The 12,272-nt window shown below is 36.6% G+C and overlaps 1 protein-coding gene across 1 annotated transcript; it reads right to left on the reverse strand.

Annotated features, from left to right (window-relative positions):
• Positions 1-3,659: 3,659 nt before the first annotated feature.
• LOC111406127 (50S ribosomal protein L15, chloroplastic) lies at positions 3,660-10,313 on the reverse strand. Its single transcript, XM_023035345.1, has 4 exons — positions 10,099-10,313; positions 9,599-9,959; positions 8,245-8,396; positions 3,660-4,026 (listed from the first exon to the last, which is right to left on the reverse strand). The coding sequence occupies exons 1-4, from the start codon at positions 10,177-10,179 to the stop codon at positions 3,805-3,807; spliced, it is 816 nt and encodes a 271-aa protein (XP_022891113.1). The 5' UTR covers positions 10,180-10,313; the 3' UTR covers positions 3,660-3,804.
• Between the last annotated feature and the right edge of the window lie 1,959 nt (positions 10,314-12,272).

A 12,272-nucleotide genomic window follows, 5' to 3' on the forward strand; every position in this document is an offset into this window, starting at 1 on the left:
AAAGATTGAGCGACGGAAGCGTCAGTGCTTGCTCCAACTTCGCACTCAACTGCTCAAGTTCATCTTTGTGTCTGGCAGCACTAGCCCTTCCAATATCCATATCCATGAAGGATACGTACTCAAATATCGAATCCTTCAAGAACTTCAAATCTTCCTCTGAAGAAGTAGCAGGACGATCAGATGGAGCAGGGCGAGACGTCTGGACTTGCCCCCAGTAAGCGAACAAGTCTTGGATAGAACGCACAATCCTGTCAGCATCCTGTAAAGAAAATTGCCAATATTAAAGATGCTCACTATAACGAACAAAATAGAAATAGAAGTGAAGCAAAGACTACCTCATCAACAATCGTGGAAGATGGCATGCCCTCAACCAAGTCTGCCACCAACGATTCCTCCATTCGTGAGGACTTCCCCTTGTCTGAGCGAGAAGATGTTGCCACAACGGGCGGACTCATAAGAGTATCTACAAAACTCAAGAGCAACAAATCAGAAACCAACAGCACGAGCAAAGGTAAGACATCAAAAAACTGAATTACCCTCTGCTTCGATGTTTGGGGGGTTGACGCCCTGGGAAGAAGGTGGCTCATCCATGGGTTGTGATGAGGACTCTGGGACTGAAGATGTCTCTTTAAGCGTAGTCCCCTCATCAACCGGTTTGGATGAAGTAGCCTCAGCAGAGGATAATGGAGCAGGAGCTGTCGATGCCAAAGCCTTTGAAGGAGAGGCTGAGCTTTTCTGAAAAGTCCAAAAGATCATCAGCACACAGAAAAGTTTCAAATTTGGAAAAGTATACTTGTAAGTAAACCAATTTAATTACCTTCCTCCTGACGATAAGAGGGGCACCATCATCATCATCAACATCATCCTCCAGAATGGGAGATGCTGAGGCTGGCCGTTTGCGGCTTGGAGCAGTCTTGGCTGTAGTAGGCTTGGCAGGGAGAGAAGAAGATGGACGAGCAGACTGTTTAGTGCGACGAGAAGGAGAGGGGCTCCGAACAGACAAAGGAGTGGCCAAAACAGGAGGAGGAGAAGAAATTCTCGATTGGTCTAATGAATGAAAGGCACGATTGGCGTCAGTCGCAAATAATCTGCGCTTCACCGACGACCAAAGTTGTTCAAAAAGAGGGTGAATGGCGTGGCTAGATTTGAAAGAGGCTAATGAAAAATGGCTGGTTAAAAGAAGATTACGAGCATCTATAGCCTCTGCCTCCGCCTTATTAATGGTATAAAAACGGTCAACTAAATTCTTTGAATAGCAAGGAGGAACAGGCCAAGTTTGGCCGAAACCAAGCTGACGAGCAAAAAATTGGGGAGCATAAATCTCTACCCCTGCCTTGGCATTAGTCCCAGTTAGAATATCATGAAATAGCTCCCTCCCAATTAAAAACTGGATCCAAATGAGCAGGGAGGTGCTCGCGCTATCTATGGTGGAAGGGGGATGTACATAGTTTGGAGTCAAAAAAGGAGGAAAAGGAAAAAAGGAAGGGATTGAATCCAAAGAATAAAAGAATGAAAAAATGTCCCTTCTGGACATATTTACAGGAGCTAAGGGCTCCATGGCTAGCCCATAACAACTAACAGAAGGGCGAGAAATGGATGGAGCACCAAGCAATGGAAAATAGGATCTCAACCACAGTTGAGTGAACCAAAGAGGTCCACAGCCAGTGGGAGATGCACCATTCTTTAATTGAGCTTGAAGAGAGGTCATGCCTCTATAAAGGGCAGCCAAAAACAAAGAACATAAATTCAAAGGCCTGCCACGTGCCAATTCGTGCGCTATAGGTAAATAACTCAGAGAGGGTTTTATACTTGGCACGCACAAAACATATTTACAAAGCCAAACTAAAAGGAAAACCACTCGCTCAATATGGGTAGGCTCAGCGCTCGAATGATTGTGGAGGGTCTGCAGGCTTGAATAAGAATCGGTGTAGTTTCTAACAAAACTTTGGGGCGCCACCAGAAACTAAGGTACCAGGAAAAATGATATCGCCCAAAGGTGGCAGATTCACCGGGGCCCCAACATCCCTTAAGGTAATAGACATGGGGTCAAGGGGGAAAATAAAGGTGTTATACTCAGAGGACCAAAAACTCAAAGCAATCGAAAAGAGTGCTGAATCAAAAGTAGGGGGGCGAATAGAGATTTCTAACAAATCAGAAATCCTAGCGCTATTAAAAAGTGCCTTAGTAGGACCATGACCCACAAGGCGAGCATGCCATCTACGGAAAGCTACATCAGATTTAGGCCAAGTGCGAATACCTCTTTCGCGAAGTGGCCCCAGTGGTAGAGAGTTCAGAAATGGAGGACCCTGAGTGCAAGGAAACAGCTGACCTATCGCCGCCTGTTCAACTGCCTCTGCATTGTTGAAGAAAGGACCCAAGTAGAACTTGTTACGTCCAACGTCGGCGGGCGCGAGAAAACTTGGGGTTATGTATGGGCGACTCAGAAGTCTCTGAAAGTCATCAAAACTAAAGGAATCGCTAACTTGAGATTGTGAAGCAGCCATTTGAGAAGGAACGAAGCTTTTCAGGGTTACGTAGCAGGGAAGCAAAAGATGAACAGTGAATCGCGAAAGAGACGCAAAAAATATGAGGCGTGGTTTGGTGGCAGTGAAATGGCGTGTTTGGGGTTTATAAGGGTCTACAAAACGACGCACCTTTTCAAGTTATAGAAGGAAACAATAATTGAAATTCTTGGGAATTTCGAATGTTGCTGGAAACACAAAGTGAATATAGCAAAATTTAATAATTATTATTAATTTTGCCATATTGGGGGGTAATTGTTGACACATAAAAATTCAGCCCAAATCGAACAGCCCAAGGAGTGAAGCCCAATTGGAGGATCCCCATATCAGATAGCCCAAAGAACGAAGCCCAATCGAACAAATCACGATGAAGGCCCAAATAAGGAGGCCCAAGAACGCGGTAACGCCATCGCCCAAGTTTGCAAGTCGCCCAGAATCTAAGCGAACGGAGTGTCATACAGTCGCCCAGAGCTATTACTCTATTATCGCCCAAACCTTCAAGTCGCCCAAGGTCTTAACAAACATAAAGCGTCATGGTTATCAAGAAGTGCAGTTATCAAAGCAGTTATTAAAGCAGCCCTATCACGTTCCACGATTCAAGGAATTCAATCGAAAGCGGTTGAACGATGAAGGGTAATGGCAGCAGTTAAAAATGCAGTTTTCATGACAAGGTGGCCATGACGAAGAAAGTGGGTAGTTATAGGACGATCAAGCAGTTTTTAGAGCGGTTGATCATAAAGAAATCGTCCACGAAGTATAAAAGGGAGAAAAGACATAGAAGCAAAGGACCGAATCCAAAACTCTCGAACAGAGAACATGTAATTTTCATTTCCTTAGTTTTTAGACTTAAACACTTTTCTTTCAGTAACTCGTGTGTTTGCACCCCTTGGAAGCACGTTGTTTTTCATTTCCAATTGTAAAGTCATCACCAATAAAAGAACACCTCTTTTTGGGACTTTGTCTCAAGAGGTTTGTCCCTTACACAATCGTCTGATCCTTTTTAATTGTTAGCGACTAACCCGCGCGAAACAAGAGCTCCATGTCCCGAACCCACCCATTGACATTCCTAATTCAAAAGTTGCAGAATGCCAATACCTACCACTTGGAACACGTCAAATTAGAAGAATTCATTTGATGTACAAGTAGAATAATTCTTGAATATAATTGAAAGCGCCAAAGACAAATTATATTCAGAACAGAATAAAAAGGTCCACAAATTGTTTGAATATAGCTTTACATTCTTCCTGAAGTGACATTTAATTTGTGGCTACAAGTTCCGGCTTTACACAGAAGGCGAGTCGGATGAGTTGGCTGCAGCCCTTTTCTTGGCAAAGTATTCTTCAGCACGTGCAAGGTTCTTTGCGACCGATGGCTTCACCCACTTCTTTCTGCCGGGAAGAACAGTTAAGGAACAACCTGCAGCCTCAAGCTTCTCCTTTGCTGAAGTCGAGAATGCACGAGCCTTGAAGTTTAGTTTCACACTCAATTCTCCATCACCTAAGATCTGAAAGAAAGAGATATATGAGCAACTATTATGAAACTTAACGCCATCTAGTGAATACTTTTTCCTCCTTTGTTAGTAGATGCAAGCATTTTTCTGCTGCTTGCATGATAACCACCTTATTGTTTTTGTGTTGATTCCCATGAATTTAAAATTAACAGAATGATGAGGGCATTTACATATTTCCAAGGCAAGCAAGTAGCAAATGTTTCTTAGGTTATGATGAGACTATATCATATGATGATCTTCCCTGAGAAAATTAGGAGTTCAGTTCACAAGAAGAGAATGACTAAAAAAATATTGTATCGATGCTAACTATAACGTCCTGAACCAATTAGTGGTGCCTCAAGTCGACTAAAATGTTAATTTTGCAACTTGTTGAACTGAACATTTTCCTTCGTAAGGCAAGCCAATAATATCTCTGTTTTCCTCCACAACACGAAGAAATGAAAGGACATAACACAAGGCATGAATAACCACCACTGAGTTTTTATTCACTAGTTTATTAAAACACAAAGGCATTTTATCTTCGAAAAATAGTTAAATTATGCCTCCTCCTTGTTGGTAGATCCAAAAACGATGAAAAAGCATAAAAATCCCAGGTTCTACACTACAATGATTTGAAATTCAAGGACAAGTCTAAACAAGTAAACATATTCCAGATCAGTCCGCTTTTTCAGTCCTTCCTCGGTTTACAAGAAAAACAAAGTTCAAAAAATGAATGAGATAGAAAACTCAAAAACTATCACCGAGGTCACATGTTGTCCATTTAACCAATTATATGGTCAAACTAAGCCCCGTTTGACAACCATTATTTCAAAACTCTTTAATTTTCATTCTCACTTTCAACCATACATTTACACAAAAAAATGTTTTGTATGTAAATCAAAAACTTTTCCCTACTTTTTAACCACACATACTCCAAAAAATAACTATTCAAAACTATATTTTCTCAAAATATTCTTGCCTCGAAGAAATCCTAAGAAAAATAAAAGCAAAAACAAAAATCTAAGTATAATGAAAAAGATTATTTATAGACCAGGGAAACTTTCTATGAAAGCAGTTGTTATAGAGGATGTAACTTGGCATGTGAAGCTTAATAAGAAATAATACATCAATTACATAAGTAAAGAGTCCCAAAAGGACTTAGTCTCAGATTAGTGTTTGACCATTCAATTCTTTCTACTATATGGACAGAGTTCTATTTTGCATCTGAGAAATTTGAGCTGTTTTAAGTTAGAATGAACTTTGCTCTACGACATTCTAAGCTCAGATACAATGATTGATTGATGAATTATTATTTGAAATATGACCGATTTAATGATTCTTTACCTAATTATAAAGTTTTTATAGTCTTCCACTGATCTAACAATTTCTTGGCGTCCATATACTTCCAAAAAAGAGGCTCTTTTCACACATTTCTTTCCATTTATCTAGTCAAGAAGGAGCTTATATATTATCTAAAAAATATTACATCCATATGATAGAAAGAACAAATGTAAATTAGCTTTATAAATGATCGAGGTGCCCATAGAAAGATACATATCATTTTAACTCCATTCTTGTCATTAGATAGACATTATTACTGATCTTAACCTTCAGCCTTCTGAAAAGCTTCTAGTTACTACAAATTTTAGAGAAAAGGGATGATATCAAGAAGACTTCATTTTTATGCTCATATTACTATTTAGACTAACATATTTTGGTGTATAAAGAATAATACATAAATAAAATGTTTGGCATACAGGGGCTGATATTTCCTATATAATATTAAATACATTAATATGGGAAATTTCAAAAAATTAGTAGTAGATGGACATGCAGAAAAATTGATTTTGGAACAGTAGTAAAGTTGGTTCTGATGTTAAATTAGCCCCCATTTGGCCCCCATTATTTCAAATTATAATTTTCTCTCTCTTATTTTAAATCACAAATCTTCCATAAAATAATATTACACGTAAATCAAAAACATTTTCTTCTTTTTTCTCCAAAAAAAATACTATTCTAAAAATTATAAATTGAAATAATGGGGGCCAAACAGGGTATTAATTATATGAGATTATCTCTTTATAGAAGATTAATCGTATTAGTGGTTACTGCAGATCAGAACGGAAAGGCTCTATGATCAAGGATTTGATTATTTTGGATCCTAACAATAGGTACGTTTGCTGGAGGTCTCACAACTGTCATTATATATCCCAGGTACCAAACACTATAACCTGTTAGCATTTCAACATCCTAAGAATCCTCATTATGTATATCGATCATGCTGCGGGAGATATTTAGCTTCCACACAAACCGTACATGACCATGTAATGGCCTTCAATGACTTTCTCAATTTTGGATTGAGAAAGGGTAAATTACAAATATATTGACATTGAATAAATGCTGGAAAAGTTCACCAATGGGGGATATCTAAAAAATTAGGATGTAATTGAAACTTTAAATGGAAAAAGTAGCTACATGATATTGTGGAGCTTAGAACGAAATTTCAGTTTGGATTTTGTAAAATATGAGGTATGGCTTTGTAGCTTCTATCACAACAAAACCACAACAGGCATACTGCAGCAGGAATGTAATAGCCTAATGCACATAACATGTTTTCTTGATTTACTTTGATGGGAATAAAGCTTTAAATGTCTAGAGATAGGCATAAATGTTAAAACAATAGACATGCTTCTTCTTGTCTTAATTAAAAGTAGCTTCAAGTTACTATTATGGATGTGGTGCAAGATACTCAACTAAAAGTAGCAGAAGTATACTATGAGGTGGATTTCAAAGCTTCATTATTTTCTGCGCCTAGCTCCACAAATAGAGATACATCTCAAGGCTGTCTTGTGTTGAGCTGCAAATTGTGATTGTTTATGTTCCATACATTTTTGCAAGGTTTTCAGGATTGGATGTTGTGAGATACTAATTTTTATTTGCATGTTGAAAAAAATATTATTTTGTCAAGTTATTTTTGCGGGGCTTGTCAAGCTTCAATATGGAAAGGAAGGTTAATTATACGAGAAGAATTCATTTTTCTGAAGTGAGGTACAAAGAGGATGAAGATGAGAAAAGTAATTGGTACAAATGGAATTTCTTTGGAAGTATGTGAGTATTTGGGCGACGTGGATAAATGGTTGACAAAATTGTTTAATGAAATCTTGAAGAGTAAAAATGTATTTTATGAATGGAAAAAAAAGTGCTATGCTGCCTATTTACAAGAATAAAGGAGAAATTCAGATTTGTAAAATCAAATGGCTGTTAAGTTTACAAGTCATACTATATAATTATAAAAGAGAGCGATTAAGCATAGACTGAAGATGAGGTCCTTTGTTGTACTCAAGATGAGCTTACACGACATATTCAAGATGAGGTCCTTTGGTATGTGTTATTCACTGAAGATATAATTCTAGTTGATAAGAACGAAGGGTAGTTAAATCATAAGTTAAATAGTCACTTTTCCCTAAAAGTGACTATTTTAGGTTTCTAAGTTTGATCACTAACAGGAGGAATGAAAATGGATGTGAGACGTAAGATTAGAGCACATTTGATGAAATGGATGAGAATGACAACATGGAAGAGGGGTCATCCGAAAATGGATAAGATAGAAATTGAAATATATGCTAACAAGTAGGGGTCGTGCTGATTTGAAGATAAATTAAGAGAATAACGACTCAAGTGCATGTTTTTATAGCCTAAAGAGTGGCACGATCTTGGTAGAACACAAAACTAACATGACGTGGTTATTGCCAAGATCTAGTTTCTTTAGATTTTCCTATAGATGTAGCAATTACCCAAATGATATCCTTCATACCAAATTCTAGTTTAACAAATTAATACATCCTGTACAACTTGTTGCTAGGGATGGTGTGGTAGTTTCTGGTAGACCCTTTGCTTTGGGGAAGATGTTTGTCATGGCTAACTCCAAGAACAATAATTTATTTTAGAAGGTGATGCCTGACAAGGGTAGTATATTCTTAACTGAAGAAGGGCTTTAATAAGGTCTGTGGACAAGTATTCCTAGTTTTAAAAATGACTACATACCACTACAAGCACTTTCATTCCATTAAAGTAAGTTTGGAATATCTTTATAATGAGCTTTTGAATGAAAGCTTGTTCAAGTGGGTAAAAGCTGGAAACCGTAGATAATTAGATATAACAGTGATGGAGTATCAGCACTACATGAAGATTTTTATTTCTTCATGCCAAAATATAGTAACACATTGATGTTACCTTCAAGGGAAGTCTCCGCTCTCTTCCTGAAGGGTTGATCAGACCCTTCTTCTTCAAGGATTCCAGCGAGACCTCTTCCCCCTCTTGGAATCCGGCAGCTTCAATATCTTTCAAGTTCACCGGGACATATTTTGGCAGTCCAGCATGCATGCCTTAATTAATGAAAGGAATGCATGTATTAGTAAGAATATGTCTCAAATGCAGTATGCGATCATGTACAAAGCCAGAACACAGCTACCTATGGTTATCAAACATTTCATTTAAAGTACATGGAGAATCCCAATCAAAATATAAAATGCATAAAGACCAAACCCTTGAACTTGGTATCACACTGCAAGACACATGCAGAAGCTTCAAGTCTAACCCTGAATCGGGCAATGTAATGTCATTCGATCATATCATTGACAAAAATATCTTGCCTTCACGAACACTTCTCCTTGCATATTTGATTACCAAGGTTGTGTTTCGGATAAAAATAGAAAGTGAAAAGATCTGCATATTCAGTTTGTTGCTTGGGACAAGAAAAGCACGAGGGATCATTAATTTTGACAGGGAATAAGAAGTAAAAATACATGTTGAAGGCAGAGGAGGCTAGAATGGAGAGTGTGCCTATTACAAAGGTCTGGATAGCAACCAAATTTTGAAAAATAGAACATGAATCAAGGAATCTTAAGAGAATTCTCAAGGTTTCAGTCTGTATTACTCGAGTGAGTACAAAGAGAATGAAATGTTCCCGCGACTTAAAAATTAGTTGTGGGAAACAACCCTAGAAATGTTCTCCCAGAACTTGACCATAAAGATATTCTGGGCTACTTGAAACCTTTTTTCAGAAACGGTTCTAACTTATGTTGTTGCAAGACTCAATAAAAAATATAAAACAATGAATTTTTCACAGTGAGTGGACATTGGCCAAAATCTTCTCTTCAACTGCACGAGCTAAAAAATTTCAAACTGCAATCAACTTTAACAAAATATAGAGGCTACGTACTTTGACAACCTCAATGAGCAGAATAACTACATAAATTTTACAAAAATTACACACAGATTGGGAATCCCGTAAACGGGAAACAAATTGATCTTTTCCATTAAATTTCAGGTCAAGGAATTAATTATACTATATGTCAACACATAACCCCTTAGATGAGCGCATAAAACATATTATTCACTACTAAAAGTACTTCACTCATCAAATTAGTACAATTTAAAACCAATTCCACATTGAAATAATTATACTATATCTCCAAGCATTCATGCAAAAATCAAACAAACCCAATTTAGTACTCTCCTAATTTAGTCTAAAAACTCCACAAAATCACGCAAATGTCACAGAACACAATCCTTATAATAGATTTACCTCCAGCAATCCCTCTCAGCTTAGGAATTCTCCGATACAGTGGCATTTGGCCACCTTCGAAGCCTTTTCGGACTCCAGGTCCCGACCTGGATTTCTGACCCCTCATTCCAAACCCACAGCTGCCCCCTTGTCCAGCAGCATGACCTCTCCCCTTTCTCTTCGCCTTCTTTCGAGACCCGGGTTGAGGACCCAAGTTGTCGAGCCGAAACCGAACGCTGCTCTGTGTTGTAGTAGAAGAATCTTGAATCGCAGAAGCTACTGAATTGAGTACAGTTAGTGGTGATTTTGGTCTGGTATTTTGTCGGAACAATTTTATACAAGTAAATGGAGTTGGAATTGGCTTCAACGTTCTCACATTGCCCTGTTTAGTCCAAAAAGTGGAAAAATCAGAACTTTATGGAGTCAGAAAATGAGATTTCTTGTTTTTATTTTTATATTTATCGTTTAATTTATTCGAACAACATATATAATATAAAGAGATAGAGAGGAATAGCGAGTACCTTGAAGGTAGAGGCAGGATGATGGAGGATTGGCGTAGTTCTTGAAGGGGAGGGAGAGGAGAGGGCTAATAGAGAAGCCATTGAGAGACGGGTGTAGTGGCGTCCGCTGAGTGGGAAGAAAATGAGAAACGGATAGGATGGCCTGGTTATCTTAAGGTGTTATCTTTTCTTGCACTCGGCAATCCTAAAGACGTTCAGCAAACCATTGTAAGAAAATGAAAGCATTTATTATTTTTAAAATGAAATTAACACGTCCATTTTTATGCTAGAAATCTCTAAAAAGTAGGGTTGGATATGGTCCAATTTGATTTGTAATATTGAATTGAACTGAAAATTTCAGGTAGTATGTGGAACCGTTCAGGTTCGATTCTGTTTGATTCCGTTTCGTAATATAATTACATTTTTTAACGTTTACAACAATACTACATAAATGCAACTAATAAAATATTTAATCATAGCTTTTATAAATTAACGAAGACCAATTCAAAAAACATATAAATAACAAATTGTCCAATAAGATTAATTTACCAATATATACATATATCAAAAAGTAGATACTAATACTAAATTATTGGCAATTCATATCAATAATTCATTTGCTTCAGCCTTCAAATTTACATAAAAAAAAATTCTTGAATTAGAAGTCCTAGATAAAATATTTTTAAGTATTACTAATATTTACCAGCTATTTGATTTAATCATCAATTGCTTAACTTGCCATACCAAGAACCTCTACCGAAAAATTGAAAAAGCACAATTAACAAACATAAATAAATTAAAAATTGTTCAACAAATAAGATTTAATAAGAAAAATAAAACATATATGGACAAATTGTCTCTTCAATGCAAACTCTATATCGGGAAACTCTCAAAAGTCTACATTATTCCATTAACTAGTTTTGTGTACAAATCAAGGCCTCAACTGTTTTAGGAGTTAAAGAACTCTTAAATGGATCAAGAATGCGTCCTTTAGTACTAAATTCTGACTCAGAAGCAACTGTAGATACCAGAATGACAAGAACAAACCTTGCAACTTTAGATAAAAATTCAAATCTTAAATTGTTGATCTTCCACCAATTTAAAATATTAAAGTTTTCATCAGTATCATCTTCAGTAGGTTCCATTAGATATCGTTGTACTTCATCTCTTCTACAAAAATCCATTTTGCTAGTTTTCACTTTCTTGTACCCAGCATCAAAATTATAATCATCCCAATCATCATCATCATTTGAACCCTCCAACAAAGTGACTCCATCATTATATTCATTGTCATCACTTCCACTAGCTCCCTTGTTTGAACGATGACATCCCTTGTATTGGTTATGCAAAGCATATAATAATTTCATGACTTCATTTTTTGTGGCTTCAATCTTAACAGAGTCGTACAAGATACCAATACAATGTACAACAAACTCCATGTTATACCTAGGATCAAGCATAATTGCTACAGTTAAAATCTTGTCCATTTTATCAACATTATCCAAATACTTGTCAAACATAATCATCATACGGTTTGCTATGCTACTTAGCAAATAATTTTGCTTGTCACCCATATTTTATTTATTATTATTATTATTTATTTATTTTTTTCAAATTTTGCTCAATTTTACAAACTTCCTGAAAGTAAATATTAGAAGTAATACTCAATGAAGTACTAAACTTCAATGTAATATCATGAAATGTTCTTAGAAATTTGGTAAATTTTCTAGCTTTGTCCCAATCATAACTTGCAGGTAGCCCCTATTTTTCTTTTCCGCCTTCATTCACATCAAAATACTTACAATAAAATCCATACTCTTCCTCCATTCTATCAAAAACTTTTTCAAAATTCAATGCACTATCCAACATTAAGAATGTTGAATTCCATTTAGTAGGAACATCTAAATTAGCAAGTTTTTTTGCATACAATCTTTTCCCTTTCAATATAACATTTAAATTTCATCAACCGGGAAGAAGACATTTGAAAATATTTGACCGCATTGCGAATATTTTCTATAGACGGATTAAACTCTTTCAACCCTTCTTTAACAATCAAATTGACTATATGTGCTGAACACCGTACATGCAGATAAAAGCCACCTAAAATCATAGTATCATCAGGTTTTCAATTCTTCAACTTGTTTTTCACATAAATGATCGCTACATCATTCTTGTTTGCATTGTCTGCAGTAATG

Source organism: Olea europaea, chromosome 12 (assembly GCF_002742605.1).
Source record: "Olea europaea var. sylvestris chromosome 12, O_europaea_v1, whole genome shotgun sequence".
In the NCBI taxonomy this organism is placed as follows: domain Eukaryota; kingdom Viridiplantae; phylum Streptophyta; class Magnoliopsida; order Lamiales; family Oleaceae; genus Olea; species Olea europaea.